The sequence below is a fragment of the Kogia breviceps genome, chromosome 5 (genome assembly GCF_026419965.1).
Source record: "Kogia breviceps isolate mKogBre1 chromosome 5, mKogBre1 haplotype 1, whole genome shotgun sequence".
Taxonomy (NCBI): Eukaryota; Metazoa; Chordata; class Mammalia; order Artiodactyla; family Physeteridae; genus Kogia; species Kogia breviceps.
The window spans coordinates 142,086,593-142,110,218 of record NC_081314.1 but is presented as its reverse complement, the minus strand read 5'-3'; the positions used below and the strand labels follow the sequence as shown (position 1 = coordinate 142,110,218).

Below are 23,626 nucleotides of genomic sequence, written 5' to 3'. Positions count from 1 at the left end.
GCTCGGCCGGTGTCACTGGGCCCTGCCTGAGGAGGCACTGCCACACGCCCAGGGCCTGCCCCTCTGTTTTACCTTAGGCTCTGAATCCTTCCCCCTGAAGACCTGACGCAATTAGAGTGATGAATGAGTAAATATCGGGAGTAAAATGTACAAGAATAAAATAAAATTTTACAGAAGTATTTTAAATAAACCGTGGTCTTTAAGACAGACAAATGTGTATAATTCCTACATGGCCTTTCTACATGTTGCAACCTGAAAAATCCTCAAGTATCTTTCCAGATCGGTGAGCACGCGGCTGGACCACACCGGAGCCTGCGTCACCCAAGAGCGCCATCTTCACCGGGAACGGGTGTGCGCTCGCTTGCGGCCCACCTCCTCTATCCTTCACCAGGAGCTTTGTCACCCAGTTCTCCCGCCACACAGTTACGCTGCGCCTTACCAGCCAGCAAGATTCCTACCGCAGTGCCTCTGGCCCTTCAGAACCCAGCCGAGACTGGACAATGACATCCAGATAAGGGACAAGGAAGCGAACTGAAGGTTCACCGTCCCCCCTCGCTGCTCTGAAGCAGCGTCTCCAAGTCCTGCTGTGGGTGGCAGGGGACTCACGACGCGCCAAGACTGAGAATTAGCCATTCCCACCGCTCTCTTTAACAAAAGGTCACGCCCTCAAGGTGTGAGATTATGTGAGAAACAAAACAAACACCCTGTGTTGTCACGTAAAGAAGCCGATATTGAAACCTGTGGGGCTCTACCTAGTTATCCGGTGTACACATTTAAATCGTTGTTTTAGCTGGAGAAATACTTTGGTCTTTGAAGATCTCAGGTAAGAAAACTGGTGACGTATACCCTGGGCCCTCTCTGTGTTAAGGTGAATGGTATCCCCCAAAATTACGATGCAAGAACACCTCAGCTCTTTCATCATGTTTCCCTGTGAGCAGCTGAAAGCAGGGACCCTGGCCGTACCTAACGCCCAAAAGACAGAAAAGCGCACAAACCGACAAGGCCGCTTAGCGCGCTAAATGAGTCTTCCACAAAAAAACGAGCGCTGTAAACACAGGGGTGTGTAGGAATGACTACTAGGGTGTGAAAGCCCCGGTGACCCCCCAAGAGGGTTCTCGGGGACGGGGGGACAGGTCACTGCTGTGCCTCACGAGGGATGGTGAGGAATACGGCGCGCCGCGTCCTTAGGGTTTTCTGGTCTTTGTGCTAAAAATTACTCGATGTGTGTTTTCACCCTAGGAAACGAGTCTAGGGAAGGAGACCCACGGTTAAGAACACGAGACCGTCTGCCCTGCGCTTCCTGACACCAAAGGCTTCCCACTGCCGAGCGAGCCCAGGGATTCTAAGAGATCTGAACAGACTCAGTATACCCACCGGGTTTTCTCCTAACCCTCATCTTAAAATTTCAAACTGTTTCCTCACATATGGCACTAAGACCAAGTTGTGTGTCTGGAATGAGCCGTCTGACCTGTTGGCTTTGGTCACCACTACAAAAATGGATATAAAAATGAGTACTGAGCTTGTATTCTGAGAGCTAACAAAGTAAAGGCAGGCCAAAAGGGAACGGGAACTAATCTAGAAGAAATTTATCATTTACTATCTCATCGTTGTATTGCCTTATTATAAGACTTACTATCACAGTAAGTTTAACAACATAGGAGCTGGGAAAGACGATACAGTAGCAAACAGAGGAGTCATCTTGTGGGCCGTATATAATTATTGTAGCCTTAATGATTTTTCACATGTATCAACAGTTCTAATATTCATTAAGTAAAAATAAGCCTAAGTTTTTTGGAGTCTGATATACAAAATGTGCCACTTACCTATAAAATGCTCATTACCCTAAGAAAAACACTAAAGGAAGTTTCTTTCATACATGTGGTAAAAGTGCACTTTATGTAGACAATCTGAACTTTACAAAACCACATTTAAATTTACAGTAAGTTTTTTGCCTTCTGAAAGCCACCTTAATGTATACTTATGCAGGCTAACTTATAAAAAACAGGAGATTTTAGGTTAGGGTTAATTCACTGTGGCAGGAATTCTAGACTTATTTCCTGTATAAAGTCCCTGATAGGCCCCCATCAAGGATCTGGGGAAAGAGGAAGGATATCATTTGTATTTCCTCTTGCTTCCAAGCAGGTCAAATCCTAGAGAAAATCATCTAACTCTCACATCCACCCTAAACATTACAGACTATGAGCGCTCTGAATCAAAGAGAAACTGTGAATATCAAGTAAAGAAACAATTTTTAAAAATCAAAATGGTCTGTTAAACCTCCAATGTTTACTTTCCAAGACTTCTGAAGCCTACGTTGATGTAACTACCGTTTTCCTTTTTACGCATTTGACTAAACTTATAAGTCAGTATACCTACCAGACCATTACCTGGACCAGGTTAACTGCATAGAAAGATTTCGACTATGTTGACATTTTTCTTAAATTAATTTTAAAAAAGCATAGTAAAGAGTCTGAGGACAAATTATTCAACTGTTTATCATACATAAGACCGCATGACTATAATACAAAGGGGGGTTCTTTTTCATTTAACGTTACAATATACACAGCAAGTCCGGACCAGATCTTACAATCTGCACACAGGTATTTAACCTTTTCCATGCTGTTTATGTTTACAATGCACAGAAGTCCTGTAACCAAACCGTGTAGTAAAGCACACAAAACTGGACTGTAACATAACACAGTATGCAGAAGCATTGGATTTTATGACTTCCTTTATGTAAATAGCGGTTTAAAAACTGCTTTCGTTTTTTTGGTGCTTGTTAAGACGTGGCAACCAGCACAGAAAAAAATGACCTTATATGTCCTTCACCTTCCGTTCCTAAACAGCAGGAACTACTGAACTCCTTTGATATTGCCAGACTCAAGATGATGTCCTTTCATTCACTGTAAACTTTATGAACTACCGAGTTCAAAACTCCATCCACAGGCTTGACATGTAAATACAAAATAAATATGGATTTCCTGATTAACAACAAAAGGAATTTTTGTGGTTTATAAAAACGGATATTCCCAAGTTTCCATTCACACTCACATAGTTTTAAGCCTCTTTTGTCACTGTTTACATATAAAAACCTGCTTCTGTTCAGAAAACAACGGATCTGGTCAGCCGCACGGAACTGACCAGCAGAAAGTGATGTGGTGCTTCTGCTGAGCTGCTCTGAACAGGGTGATGGCAGAGGTAGATTACTGCTTCTTTGCTAGGCTTCTTTGATCCTTAATCTTCATTCTCCCAACTCAACCGCTCAAAAGTTTAACACCATAAAATTGGTCAATTTAAAATGGGAACACAAATTTAGCAACTGCCAGACTGTGTTACATTAAGGCAGCATAATCTCAAAACTAGGCACCTGTTAAACACCAGCCTGTTCCTTTCAGGTCATGCATGAACGTTTTGCTTTACTCATGCTCATATTTTGGACCTGTTGGTGCAACCAAGGTCTTCCTTTCAAGTTTACAAGTAGGTTAATCAGGAATACAAGAATCAACTGCTGGTTCCACAGCTTCTGGATCCAGTGTCCCTTTACCTTCAGAAGCCTGAACACATTTAGGATGTAACAGCTGTTGTAATCTTGAGTTAGATGTCAATCTATTATGTTCAGTACACAGATTGCTGTAAATGTATTGGCTATGGATTCAACAACAGTTCCAGTTTTGTTTAAGCAATAGTACAGCCATAATTTTCAACTGACATTTAAAAATGGTCTAGTTACACCTTGTGTCAAAGTGCAGAACTGCTACATTATTGGTTACAGACATCTATGTGCTATAAAAACAGCTTTGGTACAATAAATTATCAAAAAAGAAAATAAATTTTTGTAAAATTCACAGCATAATTGTGAGGCAAAAAAGCAGTCACATAAAATTCTGCATTTTTTTAAAAATGTTCAGGATGAACAGAAGACATCTTTGTGCAGAAGAAATGGTGGAGATACCACGTGCCGAGAAAAAGCAAAAGAAAAGGTAAAAAGCAGGAAGGGACACAGCTGTAGCTATTTCCATCAAAGCAAACCACTACTTCTGTGACCTTCAACCAATAAGGAAGTCAACTTTATGACACACGCAAAGTGACCTTGCAATACCTTACAATTAGTGGGTCACAAAAGTCTATTTTAAAAGAAAGGCCTCTTGAATTACCCATTCTCTGTGTTTTCAGCATTAAGGACTGTCTGCAAAAGCATGTCCAAAAGTGATTGCATCTGAAATGGTAGGCTCTTCTAATTTTGAGTCCAAATCCATAAGGCCAAAGGTTATCCCAAAGACCACCACTCAGACCTCCCCAGGACTGGCCACAACTGACCCGTTGATTGCTTCTCAGTGCACCTCGGTTAGGAGACCAGTCACGTTCCATTACTATCTCACTGCGGCCTCAACAACGGGAGACCCACAGGATCCCAGGCAATTGCTGCTTTGCTCCTCAGTAGGTTCAGACAGGAGAGCTCTGATCCCGCCACTTAGCATATGCTTACTGTGCCTTACAGACTCCAATACAACCGTCCCTTCCATACAGCTGAAGGTGATGTTTGTGTGAGCTGGAGGTCCCTCTTCCTTACAGTACTGCATTTCCGTGCCCAAGTGTGTTTAGAGGACTTAAAAACCCCAATTTCCCACCCCCCACCCTAAACAAAATGAAAACAAAACAAAAACGGGAAGGAAAAAGGAAAAACAAAAATGGAAGGAAAAACACCCTCATGGGGCCCTTTATGCAAATTATGTGCAGTGCCTTTTATTTTAAAATTAGTTGGCAAATGATTAAGACCAACATCTGAACAACAACTTCTGTGGAATAGAAAGACAAAAACCCCACCACGACTGGGATGTGGCGAGTTAAAATGGGGGAGGCAAAAAGAGGACACCTCTGAGCTATCCGTGAAGATGGGTTTGGACATGGCTCTTTAAAAAACTTCATTGTCCCTTTGCAATCTTTTCAAGTTAAAAAAAAAAAAAAAGTCAGCTTTGCCCTCTTGTAGCGGTTCAGTGTGTTAATCTCCTTCTGATTCAAGCAGCTTTGCACTTTGTTTTTTGGAAAAAAACACCACTTCTATAAAAACACACAAGAAACAAACTCAAGTTTCAATTTAGTCACGAGCTAGCTACAGGACTCTGTTGCACACAAACTCCTGTCATGGGGGACTCTTCTCTATCAGCCCCTTGCCTCATTGTCAGGTGTCCTTCAGTCATGTAATGTGCAGGACCTGTATTAGCAGAAAATTGGTATGTTGGATGTCCAGCTATGCCAGTCTCTTGGCGGGGATTGGAGTAGACGGTTAAATTAACGTCCATAGCTCCATTCTGTCCAAAGTCCAAGGTATTAGCAGCCACTGGGCGATTCTGGTAGGCTTGATTGCCTTGATTACCAGTAGAGGAGGAAGATGTAGAGGAAGAAGTAGTTGAGGAAGACAGGGATGTCATGGAGTGGTGACTATGGCCAACCTCCATAGAATCCTGGGTAGAGGAGCTATTGGTTGGAGAATTGTAGACCCTCGGCCTGGTCCGGTTGCCCAAGGCTTGTTGTCCATGGTGGTGGTGGTGATGGTGGTGGTGGTGATGGTGATGCGAACTGTTTCCATGGTGATGATGCAATGCATTCTGTTGAGGGGCTACATGAAACGTTGTTTCTTGAACAGGATGAGTTTCAACAGTGACTTGTGTAGGAGCTTCAGTGCCTGACCAACCAATGGGAGCAGGAAATTGCTGACGCACCTGTAAGAACAGATTTTAAAACGATGTATTAAGAGTACCGTTTCCAAGCTTTAATCTTCAATAAAAAGTTACAACACTAGCATTTACGTTAGTTAGAGAGAGGGTTTTGAAACTTTAATGTGTTAGACAGTTCTGTAACACAAACTTCCAAATGTGTTCAAGAGTGAAAAATATTTTATTATGAAAGCTTCAATTTTTAGCAAGTTACACCTATACACATATATTTTATTTACCACTTTCTTTCCTTGGGAGCACTGTTTATGCCAGGGGTCAGCAAACTTCTTCTGGAAAGGGCCAGATAGTAAATATTTCTGACAGGTCCAAAAGGCATTCTTTACTTTCCCCCTAATGCTCCTCCTCTCTCCAATCCTTCCTGTTTTAACAGAACCACTAGTACCCATCTGGCTGCTCAACCATTCCTCCATCCAAACAATCAGTAAGTACTACTAAAGCTACCTCCAAAATAGAACCCAAATCTGGCCTCTTTTCTCCATCTCCATCACGACTACTCTATCCTAGGTCACTATCATCTCTTGCCTAGACTAATACAACAGCCTCCTAAATCAACTCCCATCTTCTATCCTTGCCTTTTTCCAAACCATTCTCCAAAGAGTAGCAAGAACAGTCTTTTAAAAACACAAATCCAAATTAGTCAAGAAAAAGAAAAGTCATCCACACTGGAAATAAAGAAGTAAAATGGTCACTACCTGCAGATGACGTAACATTATATATGGAAAACCCTGAAGACTCTGTTAGAAAACTGTTAGAACTAATAAATGAATTCAATAAGGTTGCAGGATATAAAATCAATACACAAAAATCGACTGCATTTCTATACACTAATAATGAAACAGAAAAAGAAAACAATCCCATGTACAACTGTATCAAAAAGAATAAAATATCAAGAAATAACTTCAACCAGGAGGTAAAAGACCTGTAGAAGAAGAAGGTCTAGAAGAAGAAGACACAAATAAATGGAAAGACAGGCCATGCTCAGACTGGAAGAGTGTAAGAATCAATGTTGTTAAAATGTCCAAACTACCCAAAGCAATCTACAGATTCAATGCAACCTCCCACAAAATTCCAATGTCATTTTTCAAAAAAAAAAAAAGAATAACCCTAAAATTTGTAATCCACAAAGAAACCCAAACAGCCAAAGCAATCTTGAGAAAGAACAAAGATGGAGGCATCATGCTCCCCCTCATATCTAACTATACTACAAAGCTATAGCAATTAAAACAGTATGGTACTGACATAAAAACAGGCACATAGAGCTTCCCTGGTGGCACAGTGGTTGAGAGTCCGCCTGCTGATGCAGGAGACACAGGTCCACGCCCCCGTCCGGGAGGATCCCACATGCCGCGGAACAGCTGGGCCCGTGAGCCGTGGCCACTGAGCCTGCACGTCCGGAGCCTGTGCTCCGCAACGGGAGAGGCCACAACAGTGAGAGGCCCACGTGCCGCAAAAGAGAAAAAAAAAAAACAACAAAACAGGCACATAGATCAATGGAACGGAAGAGAGAGCCCAGAAATAAATCTACGCATATATGGTCAATTAATTTATGACAAAGAAACCAAGAATATATAATGGAGAAAGGACAGTCTCTTCAATAAATGGTGTTGGGAAAACTAGATAGCCACATACCAAAGAATGAAACTCAACCACATTATCTTACACCAAACACAAAAATTAACTCAAAATGGATTAAAGACTTGAATGTAAGACCTGAAACCATAAAACTTCTAGAAGAAAACATAGGCAGTAATAAGCTCCTTGACATAGGTCTTGGCGATGATTTTTTGAATCTGACACCAAAGCAAAAGCAACAAAATCAAAAAAAATAAATGGGACGACATCGTAGTAAAAAGCTACTGTCCAGTAAAGGAAACCATCAACAAAATGAAAAGGCAACTTCCTAAATGGGAGAAAATATTTGTCAATCATATTATCTGATAACAGGCTAATATCCAAAATATATAAAGAACTGATAAAACTCAACAGCAAAAATCCAAACAATCTGATTGAAAAATGGGCAGAAGATCTGACTAGACATGTTTCCAAAGAAGACATACAGATGGCCAATAGGTACAGGAAAAGAAGCTCAACATCATGAACCATCAGGGAAATTCAAATCAAAACCACAACGAGGTATCACTTCACACCCATGAGAATGGCTATTATCAGAAAGACAACAAATAGCAAGTGTTGGTGAGGATGTGGAAAAAAGGAAACCCTCATGCACTGCTTGGCGGGAATATAAATTAGTGCAGCCACTGTGGAAAACAGTATGGAGGAGGTTCTTCAAAAAATTAAAAACAGAACTACCGTATGATCCTGCAATTCCACTTCTGGGTATTTGTATGAAGAAAACAACACTATCTTGAAGAGATATATGTACTCCCATGTTCATTCACTTCAGCATTATTTACAATAGCCAAAATATGGAAACAACCTAAGTGTCCATTGAAGGATGAATGGATTAACAAAATAATCCAAAATCCATAAACAATCTGGCCAATGCTCATTTCTCCAACCTTCTCCTCTAGCCATCCTTCCTCCTGCTGCTTAAGTTCCTGCTGCACAGGACCTTCCTTCTATCCCTCTACCCAGTCAACATCTTTCAAAAGCCTCAGGGTGTTTTTACTTACTGTTCCCTTCTGCCTAGAATACTCAGATTTCTCATTTCTGCTTGGATGATTCTTTCTCATCATTTCAGTTCCAGAGTCTTCCCTCACCACTCTGGCTAATGCTCCCCCAATTTCTGTGGCAGAGGTTCCAAATTCTTCCTGAGCACAAGGCTGCACTACGCTTATTCCCCAGCCTCCCCTGTACTTGGACATGGCCATATGACTGTTTTAGTCAATGGACTATGAGTGAAGGGCCATATGTCACAGCCAGATCTGGCCCACAAAACCCATCCCAAGTCCTTCTGCCCGCCAGATGCAGCAGACAACCAAGCCCTTGGGGATGGGGCAGTCAGAAGACGGTAGGAAGCCAGGATGTGGGAGACACAGCCACGCCACCAACCTGAGTACCCACCCTGGACTATTACAGAAAAAAGAAACTTCACATTCTTTAAGCTACCATATTTTGGGGGGTCTACCTGTTATCAGTTCGGCCTATCTGTATTAATACCTCCCACCCAACAAATCACTATTCTCTATTACATTATCCTGTCTTATTTTCTTTTTAACAGTTAATAGTACTTGTAATTTCTATTCATTTGATTCGTTTTATTTATTTTCTGTGTCACGGTAAGCTCTAGGAAGGCAAAGCCTGTGTCTTTATCACCAGTGGCTAGCACAGATCATTAAGACCACTCAACAAAGGTGGCCTCAGAATCAAAATTCAAGAAATACTATTGAAAATAATCCAGTAGAAAAACAGGCAGAAAGTTCTCAGAAAATACTAATGGTTCTTAAACTATGAAGATACTTAAGTTCATGGAAAGAAGGAATAAGCAACATGTAACTATACTCTGTCTTATACCAGGTTTTTCAGTTCAGACCGATCCAAAGGTGATCACACTGACTGCTTCTCCAAACTCTGTCAGTGGGAGGCTAAACTGGTAAAACTATATGGAGAGCAATTTGGCAACAGCTATCAAAATGACAAACCACATTACTCTTTGACCCAGCAATTTCATATCCAGGAATTCATATCACATATAAACTTCATGTGTGTGGATGATTTACATATAGGGTTATTTATTACAGCATTATTTGCAGTAGTAAAAAAGATTGGAAATAAGCTAAATGTCCATTAACAGGGAACTACTGCAATGACTTAGAATATCTAAACAATGGAATACTGTGTGGCTGTTAAAAACAAAACAAAAAGAATGAAAAAGCTCCCTATATAATGATACAGAAAGAGCTCCATAATGTGTATTTTAAAATATATGTAAAACATGTTAAAATAAAAAAACAAGATGTGAAACAGTATGCACGGTATGCTGCCATTTGTGTACAAAGATTAGGTGAAGGATGTACATTTGTATTTGCTTGATATGTATAAAACATCTCAGAAAGACTACATAAAACTAATAACATTAATTTAGAAACTGGGAGAGAAAGGGACGGAAGAAGGAAGGAAGGAAGGTCGTTCTAAAGAATTAGGGAAAGCCTCTGGCAGTGATATTTAAGACCTGAAGGATATATAGTAGTTACCGAAGCAAAGACGGAGGAAAAGCTTATTCCAGGCTGAGCACGGTCAATGTGAGAAATGTGAAAGGGAACATGGTATATAGTCTGAAGAATGAAAAAAAAAAAAAAAAATTCCAGGATGGCCAGAATGAATGAAGAGGAGGAAGGATGCCTTGGGTAGGGGCCAGATCACAGAAATCACTGAATCCTTTGTTAAGAAGTCGCAATATTTTTTAAGTACAAGAGAAAGCCAGAAACTGGTTGAAAGCAGGGGAAAGAGCTGGATCAGACTGCTCTACTGAACATTCACTTGGCTGCAGAGAAGAGAACAGAGGTGGACTGGTGAATGAAACTGGACACTGGAAGTCCAGTTGGAATAATCTTTATAGTAAGATAACCTAGAGATGATTGTACCAAGGGGGTGAAGTAGAGAGAACAGACACATATGTAGGATATATTCAGAATCCATACTGTTTACCATTGGATTCAAGGTGGGGGGTGAGGGAGAGAGGAGTCAAGAATGAACTCCCCCAGGTGCCAGGTGTACGACCTGAGCAAATGGGTAAATTCAGGGCCATCTGTATTGATACAGATATAAGGAGATGAGCTGTGGCGGAGGAGAAAATGATGACATCGGTTTAAAGGATGCATCTGTAGTGTTATGCGGTAGGGACTTCCAAAGCAGTGTTTATAGTAAATGATTAGAAATAAAGGCGTGGGGCTCAGGAGTGAAGTCTAGATCAGAAATAAAGACTTAAAGTGACCAACATCGATATGGTAGCTGCAGTCATTGTTAAGAGCAGGTGAGGTCACCAGGAAGTGTTTAAGGTGAGAGACAGGGCACAGACCACCCGTGTTTACGTGGCCGGGGGGGGGGGGGGGGGGAGAATCCAAAAAGGAGACAGTGAAGGAAGGGGGTGGGCTGGGATGAGGGCCATCCTGTCCGGGAAGGCAGAGGAGAGTGCTACAAAAAGCACGGAGAGGCCAGGGCTGTGTCAATGTGAGTGAGGACCAGAGAGAGAGAGACAAGTGACTGAGTGTCCACCGAGCTCCTCAGTAATGACCACTGTGACTCCAAAGGAACAGTTTCCTGAGTTGGGAAGCAGCCCAACTGGAGCAGCTGAAGACTTCTTAAAGGGTGAAGTAATAGCAGCAGAAATGTGGGCCGAGGAAGACAAGGGCCAGGGAAAGGTTTTGCTTCAGATGGGAGAGAGCTGGGGATAATCAGGTGCTGACGGGGAGAAGGCAAGCAGAGGACACAGGGGCCAGTGGCTGAGCAGGGCCAAGTCCTGTGCAGGTGGGAGGAGAGGGGCAGGGCCCGAGGTGGCTGGCCCCAGGCAGGAGCTGCTGCCCCTGCTGACAAGGGGAGGGAGAAAGGGGACAAGCACACATGGTGACGGGGCGAGGTGGCTGGTGACACGCAGTGAGGCGTTCCTTTCTGAGGACTGTTCCTTTATACAGTGAGGAGTGAGGGAGGGCAGAGAAGGGGAGGCAAAGGTTTCTAGCAAGAGTAGAAGGGTCTGAAGCAATTATTAAAGAGAATGGGAACACGACGAGATGACCTGAGAAACATGTAAGCTTGCCCAAGTAAATGCTGGTGACTACGAATTAACAGGGGTAACAATGCATCTACAGGTACGCCTTTCTCCTCCAGCACTCAGCTGCCCCGGTCCCCAGAATGGGCAGTGATATTCATCAACTTCCATTTTATTTCTCATTAGATAATATACTTGCCTCTCATTATAAACATCACAATGCAGTACTCAGTATGAATTAACTTACTATTTTACAAAGACTGTTGAATAAATATTGACTACCATCATCTGCTTCACCGCTTAAAAAAATTTACTTAATTAGATCCTCTTTAACAAAAAACCTTCAAAACAAAAAATGGAGGTGAAAATCAAACCACAAACTGATTCAGAATCTAGGACTATCAGTGATAGCAGATCATGAGAGGCAGTGGAGTGCAGTAATTAAGATCACGCACCTCGGAAAGTTCCCTAAACGTTGAAGTCACAGTTCCCAAAGTAAAATGAAAATCCAAACAGGGCAAGGCTCAAAATGCTGCCGGAGTAAACAAGATAAACACCTGGAGCAACGGCTGGTATGCACTCAATAAACGGTAGCTATTTCTAAACATGGAGGGAAAAAGTTGCAAGGATGTTTAAGTTAGAATTCCTTACAACCAAGGAAGCTATGAACCTTTTAGAGTAAATGACGTTACCATTCTAAAACCACTTGGCAGCCAACACTGGTAGCCCTGGGCACAGTGGAGGGCGTGAACGAAGGGCTGTGTGACCCTCACCTGCGGACTGTGTGTCTCACAGTCCATGGCCTGGACAGCAGCCGTGAAGTGCCCGCCGCTGTGCCGATGCTGGTGCGTTGGGTCCGACCTGGCTCTCCCACTGTTGCTCGTCCCCGACGATCCACCTGAAGTATCACAACATGGTACAGCTTGTGAGTGTAAAGTTAATTTTGTTCAAGTATATATCCTAAAACTATAACATTAAAACGGGAAGTGAGTCACCAAAAAAAAAATCTGTATTAACCTGAAAGTATACCAGGAAGGCTTCCAATTCTCTATGTTCCTTCACATCAACCACTGAACTAAAATATGACCAAGTTTGGTTAAGTCAGGGGAAAACTCAAGCATGTGAACCAAGTATTTCCATTTTAAAAACAATTTAAAAATCTGGCTCATAAAGAGTATTGTTTCCAAGCAAAATTTATTATATGCATAATTATTACAGCTTTGGGGGAGGTGAATTTTTTTTACTAGCCACAAAGAATAGGTTCGGGAAAAATAATTCCTCCCACCCATTAACAAACTTTAAAAAACTTTAAAAAACTTTAAAATAACCCCCACTTTGTAAAGAAAAGAAGAAACATTTCAAAGCCTAATATATTATCAAAAGAACAGACCTGAGCTTGAAGATGTACTGGAGGTGGTGCCCGAAGACTGTGACTGCTCCATGGCAGGACTCGTGGATACACTATTACTTGTATTTGTACCTTCATCAGCTGTTTTCTTGAAAAAACTGTGCTGCAGGGCATAGTAAGGTTGAATTCGAGTTTTGGGGTCATAATCAAGCATCCTTAAAATGAGGTCTTTGAACTTCAAGTAGTCAGCTACTGTATGACCCGATTCCCCAGCACGACGCCCACCAGGTCCTCCTGTTTCTACTCCGAGAATATTATGAAGTTTGCGGGTTCCTGGTGGTTTATACTCCTAAAGAGAAAAAAGATAAAAAGGCTTTCTCTAAATCTGACAGAATATGTAAAAGACTACATAATGTGAAATATGCTTACATGTATGATAATGTTGAGGCCTTTATTAAAAAGAATGCTTTATATAGTTAGAACCTCTACATTTTCACACATACTATTCCAAACACACTGTAGTTAGGAGAAATTCAATTTTGAGACCAGAAATGACTATAAAGATCATCTAGCCCAGAGAACAGCAAAGTACAGCCTGGCTCAGAGCCCATTTTTATATAGCCTCCACTATGAATGGTTTTTATATTTTTAAAGATGGTAAAAACAAACAAAACCAAGTAAGAAAGCTCAACAGAAGCCCACAAAGCCGAAACCTTTACTATGGGGTCCTTTACAAAGGAAGCGTGCCAACCAGTGGTTGTGAACCTCTTTTCTGCCCAATACGCCTGTGAACTCAGGGGCAATTACTCAGTAACAGTGGCTCATTAAAGCTTTAAAGATCACTCAAAGAATCATGGGTCTAACCCTACCTGCTCATATGCAGATAAAAAAATCAAAAGTAAATTATTTATGCCTCATTTTATTGATAGAAAATATGTTTAATAATAAATTGCCTTAACATGTGCTGAGATTTTCTGGGAACTCATTTTAACAGATAACAGTATAACCTTTGAAATCCCTATGAATACTGAATTTATTCAGAACAGTATCACTGGATTTTTGCTTCTAGGTACAACGTAGAAATTTGCAAGTCTTACTCTAAAATCAAGAACAAGCCAGACAGGCAAACAACAAAATCACTGCTCTTTAAAAACCTATCAGAGAGCTGAGGACTAAAGAAACCAGATTAACTAAATTCTAGAAAATGAACAGTCTTTCCTAGGAAAGAAGAGACTTATGGTGGGAGAAGGAGCAAATGCCACAGATGTGACTAAGAAGAGTCCAGCTCAGCTCCCAACCAACTTCTAACAGCCACATGTGGCTGGGCCAAAGGATGGGACAGGCAGACGACCCAGGGAGGGTCCCCCAGGGTGCCGCAGAGCTGGGGCCAGAGCAGCAGTATGGACACAGGTCACCCCAAGGCACCGAGAGTTAGCAGCGGGTTGCTGGCTGGGCAACAATGCATAAAAGATCTCTCCAGTTTCCTAACACCGCTTAAAACCTATGAAGACAGTGGAGAATAGAATCTAAGTCAAGCAAACAAACAAAACAAACAAAGCCCAGATTCAGCTAAACTACAAACGAAACTGACTCAGTCTCATCACACTAGTAGCCTGACAGAGTAAGCGGCATGCCTCTTTCTAAAGGGAAATAAGATTTACTTCCATCTCAACTGTTCTTAAATACAGCAAGTCCTACATACATATAAAAAATTACAGACACATGAAACAAACAAACAGAGTCCATAATCAAGTGAAAAAAACAGTAGAAAACTCACATATATAAATGACCCAAATGTTGAAATTGACAGACAAGTATTTTAAAATAATTATGGGGCTTCCCTGGTGGCGCAGTGGTTAAGAATCTTCCTGCCAATGCAGGGGACACGGGTTCGAGCCCTGGTCCAGAAGAGCCCACATGCCGCGGAGCAACTAAGCCCATGGCCACAACTACTGAGCCTGTGCTCCAGAGCCCATGAGCCACAACTACTGAGCCCATGTGCCACAGCTACTGAAGCCTGTGTGCCTAGAGTCCGTGCTCCACAACAAGAGAAGCCACTGCAACGAGAAACCCACACACCACGACAAGGAGTAGCCCCCGCTTGCCACGACCAGAGAAAGCCCACACACAGCAACAAAGACCCAATGCAGCCAAAATTAATTAATTAATTAATTAATTTTAAAAAATAACTATGATAAAAAGAATTTAGGGCTTCCCTGGTGGCGCAGTGGTTGAGAATCCACCTGCCGATGCAGGGGACACGGGTTCGTGCCCTAGTCTGGGAGGATCCCACATGCCGCGGAGTGGCTGGGCCCATGAGCCATGGCCGCTGAGCCTGCATGTCCGGAGCCTGTGCTCCGCAACGGGAGAGGCCACAACAGCGAGGCCCGCATACCACAAAACAAAACAAAACAAAACAAAAAAGAATTTAGTTCAAAAGTTAGGTAATGTGTGGACAGATGGGGGGGGGTGTTACTTAAAACTTTTTTTAAAAAAAGATAAATTAAGTGAAAACACTAGAACTAAAAAAATGCAGAGAATCCATTTAATGGTTTTAACAGCAGACTGGGCTCAACAGAAGAAAAACAATCAGTGAACTAGAAAGACAGCAAATAAATTATCTAAACTAACACACAAAAAGAAAACAAAATGAATAAACCAAACAGACACCTCTAATAGTAAGCACTATAACATATATTTAATTGAATAATTACCAGGAGAGGAGAGAATTAAAAGCAGAACAAATATTTGCAAGGATGATGTCTGAGCACTTTCAAAAACTGATGAAAGAGATCAACCCACAGATCTAACAAACTCAGCAAACTCCACGGAAAATAAATACAAGGAAAACTATACATAAGAATCTAATAGTCAAACTGCTGAAAAATCAAACATAAAAAAAAAAAGCAGGGCTTCCCTGGTGGCACAGTGGTTGAGATTCTGCCTGCCAATGCAGGGGACACGGGTTCGTGGCCCAGTCCAGGAGGATCCCACATGCCGCGGAGCGGCTAGGCCCATGAGCCATGGCCGCTGAGCCTGCGCGTCCGGAGCCTGTGCTCCGCAATGGGAGAGGCCACAGCAGTGAGAGGTCTGTGTATCGCAGAAAAAAAAAAGAGGTTGAACGAAAAGATCTACAAAATTCATACCAGCTTTTATATGTCATGTTTGAGTGTGTCACCCAAATTGCTTGCTTCTTTACTCTTCTCTTCCATAGAAGATCCCTGTGCTAAAGGCATTTTCCTTCTTTGTTATATCCCCAAGTTCTCTTTCTCAGCATGAGAGTGCTAAGTGCAGCTTGAGAAGACCTGAGCTTGCTTTCTAGCCCTACCATTCCTTGCTGTGGTCGCCAAAGAATTTATTTAACACTCTTGAATCTCAGTTTTCTGATGTGTAAAAATGGAACTAAGAATATCTGTTATTACTATCATCTTCTTATTGTGAAAATCAAATAAAAACATCTTAAATTATAATCATTTTTTAAAAGCATCAAAATCAGCCAGGGGGGGCTTCCCTGGTGGCGCAGTGGTTGAGGGTCCGCCTGCGGATGCAGGGGACACGGGTTCGTGCCCCTGTCCGGGAAGATCCCACATGCCGTGGAGCGGCTGGGCCCGTGAGCCATGGCCGCTGAGCCTGCACGTCTGGAGCCTGTGCTCCGCAAGGGGAGAGGCCACAGCAGTGAGAGGCCCACGTACCACCAAAAAAAAAAAAAAAAAAAATCAGCCAGGGGGAAGAGAGAGAAATATTTCATAAAGAAAACAATGCTTAGAAAAACCACTGACTTTTCTTCAGAAACAATGTAATACAGAAAACATTGTCATTAACATATTTAAACAACTTCATTTTCTTTTGCTGAAACGTAAACCTAAAATTCTATATCAATTTGTAATTTCCATATCCATGGAAAATGTCTTCCCCAAAACGAAGGTGAATAAAGGTATTTTCAGATAAACAACTGCTGAGATAATTCATCAGCAGAAGTTATTCGCTATAAAATAAGAAGTTAAAGGAAATTCTTCAAGCTGAAGGAACATAATACAAGATTCAAGTCAGGAACTGCAAAAAGAAATGAAAACTTCTATGGGTAAAAAGAAAAGAACTTTTTTTTTTCTTTTGGGCTTGCAGGATCTTAGTTCCCCAACCAGGGACTGAACTCGGGGCCAGAGCAGTGAAAGCTCCACGTCCTAACCACTGGACTACCAGGGAATTCCCGAAAAGAACTTTTTATTTTCTTTATTTTTTATGTGTTTTTCAATCTCTTTTAAAAATCATTTTTAATTTAAGTAGTCAATGTGTCGTGAGGGTTATAACATATGTGTAACTGATATATGACGACAAGAGACGGAAGGGGTTAGATAAAAGCACGTGGTTATCACACGGTTTATCAAGTGATATAACATTTTGTTAAGTTCAACTGGTAAGTTAAAGATGCATATAGTGAAAGCAACACTAAAAATTACACACGGAAGAATAGCTAAACAGTCAATTAAGAAAAGGTGAAATAAAATACCAAAAAGTACTCAACTCAAAAGAAGGCAGTAAAGAAGGAACAGGGAACAAAGAACAGATAAAACAAATAGAATACAAATAAGGCAAAAGCCTAAAACCCAAACCCCTGAATAATTAAATAGGCTAAATATTCATCGTGAAAGAAAGATACTACTTGACTAGACTAAAAAGGATGACTCAACTACATTTTGTAGACAAAAGCCATACTTTACATACCAAAGTATTAACAGGCTTACTACAGTAAAAGGGTAAAAAAACACTATAAAAATGTTAAGAATTAAAAAGCCATTATAGCTAGAGTAATATTAGACAAAGTAGACTTAAAGACAAAAATATTATTAGAGATAAAGAGGAGTATTTCATGGTAATGAAAGACTGAATTTATCACCAAGTCTTAACAATACTAAATAGGTATACCTATTAAGAGAGCTTCAAAAAAACATAAAGCAACTAAAGGAGATTAAGACAAATCCAGTATCATCACTAAAGATGAACACTCCTCTCAGTTATTGATAAAACAAATATACACAGACAGACACACACAAAGTAAGGATGTAAAGATTCTCGAAGAAAGATAAGGCCAACAGGCACATGAAAAGATGCTCAACATCACTGATTATTAGAGAAACGCAAATCAAAACTACAATGAGGTATCACCTCACACCAGTCAGAATGGCCATTATGGAAAAGTCGATAAATGATAAATGCTGGAGTGGGTGTGGTGAAAAGGGAACACTCCTTCACTGCTGGTGGGAATGTAAATTGGTACAACCACTATGGAGAACAGTATGGAGGTTCCTTAAAAACTAAAAATAGAGCTACCATATGATCCTGCAATCTGACTCTTGGACATATAACCAGAGAAAACTAATTCAGAAAGATACAAGCATCCCGATGTTCACTGCAGGACTATTTACTGGGTTGGCCAAAAAGTTCGTTCGGGTTTTCCCGTAACATCTTGCAGAAAAACCCGAACATTTTGGCTAACCCAATACAATAGCCAAGACATGGAAGTAACCTAAATGTCCATCGACAGATGAGTGGATAAAGAAGATGTGGGGTGTGTGTGTGTGTGTGTGTGTGTGTGTGTGTGTATAGCGAAATATTACTCAGCCATAGAAAAGAATGAAATAATGCCACCTGCAGCAACATGGATGGACCTAGAGATTATCATACTAAGTGAAATAAGCCAGACAAAGGAAGACAAATAGAAAATTTATATGTGGAATCTAAAAAAAAAAAAAGAAAAGAAAGATGCAAATGAACTTACTTTCAGAACAGAAATAGACCTACAGACATAGAAAACAAATTTATGGTTACCAAAGGGGAAAGGATAAATCAGGAGTTTGGAATTAACATATACACACTAGTATATATAAAACAGATAACCAACAGGGACATACTAGATATTCTGCAATAACCTAGAAGGGAAAAGAATCTGAAAAAGAATATATATATGTATGTATATTTAAAAATTTTTAATTAAAAAAATTTAAATTTAAAAAAAATTTTTAAAAAGGAGGGTATTTTTAAAAACTTTTAAAGGAGAGTATCTTCATAAACTTGAAGAAGGTAAAGATTTCTTAGAACACAAAAAACACTATTCATAAAAAAAGAGATTAAATTTCCTGCTCATTAAAAACTACTACTAAGGAAAGAAACAGGCGAGCCGCAGTCTGAGAATAAATACTGACATATATGTGACAAAGGACTTATATCCATTACATGTTAAAAAAAAAAAAGAACTCCTACAGCTCAACAATTAAACATCCCAATAACAAACAGGCAAAAGACTGGAAAGACTATCACAAAAGAAGATACATGAATGGCTAATGAGCACAGGAAAAGGTGGTCACTATCATCAGTCTTGGGGAAATGCAAATGAAAACCACTATATACCAATTAGAATGGCTAAAATCGAAAAGACCAACCACATCAAATGGTGAGGATGTCATGCAACTGGAACTCTCATACCTTGTGGGGATGCAAAATGATCAAACTGTGGGAAACTGTTTGCTCTTTTCTTATGAAGATAAACACACATACACCCTACAGTCTGGCAATTCTACTTCTAAGTAGTGAACCCAGAGAAATGAAAACTTAAGTGTACAAAAGTTGATACAAGAATGTTCCCAGTAGCCTTATTCGTAATAGTCCTAAACTGGAAACAACCCAAACATCCACTGACAGGTAAATATAAATACAGTATTTCCATTCAATGAAATACTATGAAGCAATAAAATGGAGTAACTTCTGAGGCACAGTATGGATGAATCTCCAAAAACAATGTCTGTTAAGTGAAAGAAACAAAGTAATAAATACTATACAGATCCCATTTACATGAATTTTTCCTATGAATAGTCAAAACTAACCTATGATGACAGAAATCAGAAACTGAGGGTGAGATGACAGAAAAGGATATAAGAGGTGGTGGAAGTACTCTATGCCTTGTTTTAGGTAGTGGATATATCCTGTTGTATTTAAAAGTTAAAAAGTTAGAACACTTAAAATACTCATTTTACTGTATATAAATTATACTTCAACAAAACAGCATTGTTTATACTCTTAATTCTTCATCCCCCTTCCCCACCAAAGGAAAAAAATAGATAGTAGGTATGGATTTCATTACTAGGAAGCTAAAATGGGCCCTTGAAACATAAAATGAGAAATTAAAAGTAAAAATAAAATCACCAAGGAAATAAAGCAAACAAATATGCCCAATGATAGTGCATGCACACCTGTTTACACTTATGGTTAAAATCCCTAGTGCATGTTATAATGTAACCATTTGATTATGGATTTGATTTTTTTGTTGCTGAAAATTTACTTCTATTTAAAGAGAAGTAATTATTTTACACTTTAAAAAATAAAGTTTCTGGGCTTCCCTGGTGGCACAGTGGTTGAGAGTCCGCCTGCCGATGCAGGGGACACAGGTTCGTGCCCCAGTCCGGAAAGATCCCACATGCCGCGGAGCGGTTGGGCCCGTGAGCCATGGCCGCTGAGCCTGCGCGTCCGGAGCCTGTGCTCCGCAACGGGAGAGGCCACAACAGCGAGAGGCCCGCGTACCACAAAAAAATAAAAAAGAAAAAGAAAATAAAGTTTCTTAAGTCAGTTGCTTAATTGCAGCTAAAGAAAATCTCAAATAATCTATGGTTAATTAATATGTACTAAATGTAGGTCAAGATACTCACTTTCAATTTTAAGGGAAAAGATTTAACTACTCTTTTCTGAAATGTCCCCCCTAAACAATTTAAAATAATTATACCTGAATTTTGGAGAAATGATAGGCTACAAATTCATTGTGACTTAGCTGTGGTTTTATAAGGCAGAGATTAGGGAAATGGAATGAGATGAATGTTTGTTTCATTTAGAAAAAGGAAAAAAACAGCAGCAGCAGAAGAAAAAAAAACCTTCAAACTGGAAAAAGAAGTGGTAGCCTGTATTGCAGAGAGATAAAAACATAAAGAAGGCTTCGCATCCTCCATGCTAATTAAAATCAACTGGTAGGAGCAACCTTGAATGCTGCAGAAGCTAAGGACTCCTAGGCTGTGTTTTGGTTCAATGGGAAAAGGGGCCATGACTGATAAAACTGTGTGGACAAAGGCAAAAGGATTCAGGATGTCTGCTTGGTATTTTCCATCCCTTCCTTATGGGGAGTAGGCATAATTTAGCTGCCAGATATTACAATGCCTGGAACGTCAGAGAATCTAAGGCAGAATGCAGTAAGTTACAAATCAGTTGTGAAAGATACAACTATATATATATATACACATTTTTTTAATATTCTTAAAAAAAAACCTATTTGATATTAAAAGTTAAGACTCCATAGCTGAAGGTGAATTACAGCACATAAGCATCATCTTCAGTTCACTGGAAATGACACCTGGTGGCAGCATCGCTAAAACGCAAGGGCAAAATAAAAAGTGTAGCAAAAATAAAATCTCTTAAGTGCTGGAAATGCAAAAACTAAAACCACAAGGTGTCTGGTATATGTATCACATACAATCACATATTTATAGATCATTTTCATCTTATACTAGAAACAAACTAGATTACAAAACATGATTATTTTCAGATATATAAAACAAAGATGTAAATCAAGATGCAAAACTGTTATCATTTACTCTATTAAACTGACACAGTTTAGGTCTCGAAAAAAGTTCTCAGATAAAAGAAAATTACTAAAACGTACCTAACGTGTTAAAAACCTCACTTAAATTTTAAAGATTTTGGAGATATGAAACTCCTGTTACCCAAGCTAGGAATCTGAAATCTATCAAAGGACCATTTAGTCAGTTCATAGTCTTGTCACAAATTGCTTAAGTCAAAAATCCTTTTCTCTCATCTGAACTTTAAAAAAAAGAGCCATTTACTGCGATTATGACTTCCACTGTTCACAGCTGCAGTATTGTTAACTGTGACTTCACTATATATTCAAACTATGAGAAACAAAGGTCAAACTTACTAATTCTACTGTGGAAACAAGGCATGGTGATTTGATCAGCTACCTCAAAAGGCAGACATATAGTTTCAAAATGAAGCCTTAAAAAGCACTAAGCAAAGACTGGTCCATACAGATAGTTCAGGTCAAACTCTATAACCAACTTATGAAGAAAATATACCTAAGTTATCAATGGAACTACTGTTAATAACTGACTTCAGCAACACTGATTTCGAAAATACAAAATGCGCTATATAAAGACAGCTCAGTAAAAGCAATAACAAAGGCTCAAAAAAATTATTTCCCTATTTTACCCGTTTTCCATCTTTGGTCTTCTTTAAGTTCCAAGTGCCATCTGGCAACTTCTCAAAGAACTTTCTTGCTTTTGGTGCTTGGTCAAGAATATGAGCAGGTGGAATACCCAGAACTTCCACTATTTTATTCATCTGATCTACCTGTATTAAAAATAGAAACAAAAAACCTGTAATTTCTACTGTAGGGCATCCTATCTGTGCTCACCAATTCATTCATTCATTCATTCATTCATTCATAAATTAGAAATAAATAAATCGAGCATCCCCTGTGCGTTGGGCACCCCTCGGGGCAGAAAGCAGAGAATATGAACAAAAGGGATAAAGTCCCTGCCCTCCTTGAGCCCCACACTCCACAGAGGGGAGGGCACACAATGAAGCAAACACGTACATCCATGGGATGGCAGGTGGTCATGGATACAATGGAGAGTAAGGAAATGACTGGACGGAGTTTTTAAGTTTGGGGAGAATTTTAGTTAAATAATCACACACACAGAAAAAAAAAAAATCCAAAGGCTTGAAGTGTGGACCCAATAAAAGTATTTTTTTAAAGTGCAGATTAATTCACTCAAATACTGAGCGTCTACTATATGCTGGAAACCATGTCCACTAGAACACAGCAATAAGCAAAACAGACAAAAATCCCTGCCCAAAAGTTTGTGTTATAGAGGAAGAGATCACCAAGAAGCAAATACATGTCAGATGACCACTAAGAACCATGGAGAAAATTAAAAGGGGATGGAGAGTGAGAAGGGCACTGCGACTTGAAACAGGGCGTCACGAAAGGCTTCCCCGAGAAGGTGACGCGAGAGCAAAAGCACGGAGGCCACGAGGGCAGGAGCGAGAGCACTCCAGGCGCAGAGGAAAGAATGAACGCAAGGGCCCGGGTGCAGGCCTGTGGTTCGTAGGGGCCTGAGAGCGAGCTGTGTGTGCTGGGCCGAGAGACGGCGGGCACACAGGACAGCAGGGAGAGGGGGAGAGACAGCAGGACACACAAGGATTAAGGGATTTTCAAGCTACTCGAAAGGACTCTGGCTTTCACCATGAGTGAGATGGAAGCCACTGACGTTTCAGATGCTCCTAATATTGTTTAAGCCCATGAAAAAGGTACTATTTCCTTTATATTATTTATTATTAAAAGAAAACCAAAGACACACTTATGGCAGCTCTGCCAAAGAGCAGCTCACTGGCTAGACTGAAGTGAATTAAAAGGAAGGAGGAAGGGACACGTTTCTGACACTATTTATCGACAGTTGCATAACCCGGTTCAAGTCATGAAATTTCATTAGTCTTTCTTTTCTCACGTATAAATGTCTGCACTGATCACGATCTGCAATGGTTAACTTTTCTTTAAAAAACAACTCACAACAGGATCCCACAAGCAAATAGTTTTAAAACCAATGAAAGGCCATTCCTCTGACTGTCAGGGAACTTGGCCTCCCTCTCTCTTGCCCTCCCTCCTTCCTCCCAGGCACTGACTCTGACCTTCAAAAATCTTCTAAGAACACAGAATGAACACCTGTGGACTCGCTCTAAAATTCTATAGTCCTAATTTACCCTGAATTATTCAGATCAAATATTCATCAACCCTACTAGTCATCATTTACTTTAATTTCAAAT

The 23,626-nt window shown here is 40.3% G+C and overlaps 1 protein-coding gene across 14 annotated transcripts in view; it reads right to left on the bottom strand.

Moving 5' to 3' along the window:
- Positions 1 to 2,479: 2,479 nt before the first annotated feature.
- The window catches only part of DYRK1A (dual specificity tyrosine phosphorylation regulated kinase 1A), a 145,851-nt gene continuing 124,704 nt past the window's right edge, over positions 2,480 to 23,626 (bottom strand). For all 14 annotated transcript variants that reach the window (XM_067035080.1, XM_067035076.1, XM_067035072.1 and 11 more), the window contains 4 exons: positions 22,010 to 22,150; positions 12,791 to 13,097; positions 12,174 to 12,298; positions 2,480 to 5,720 (listed from right to left, as the gene is read on the bottom strand). In XM_067035080.1, coding sequence (XP_066891181.1) covers positions 5,100 to 5,720; positions 12,174 to 12,298; positions 12,791 to 13,097; positions 22,010 to 22,150 — 1,194 coding nt within the window. In that variant the 3' untranslated portion in view covers positions 2,480 to 5,099. The remainder of the gene's footprint in view (positions 5,721 to 12,173; positions 12,299 to 12,790; positions 13,098 to 22,009; positions 22,151 to 23,626) is intronic.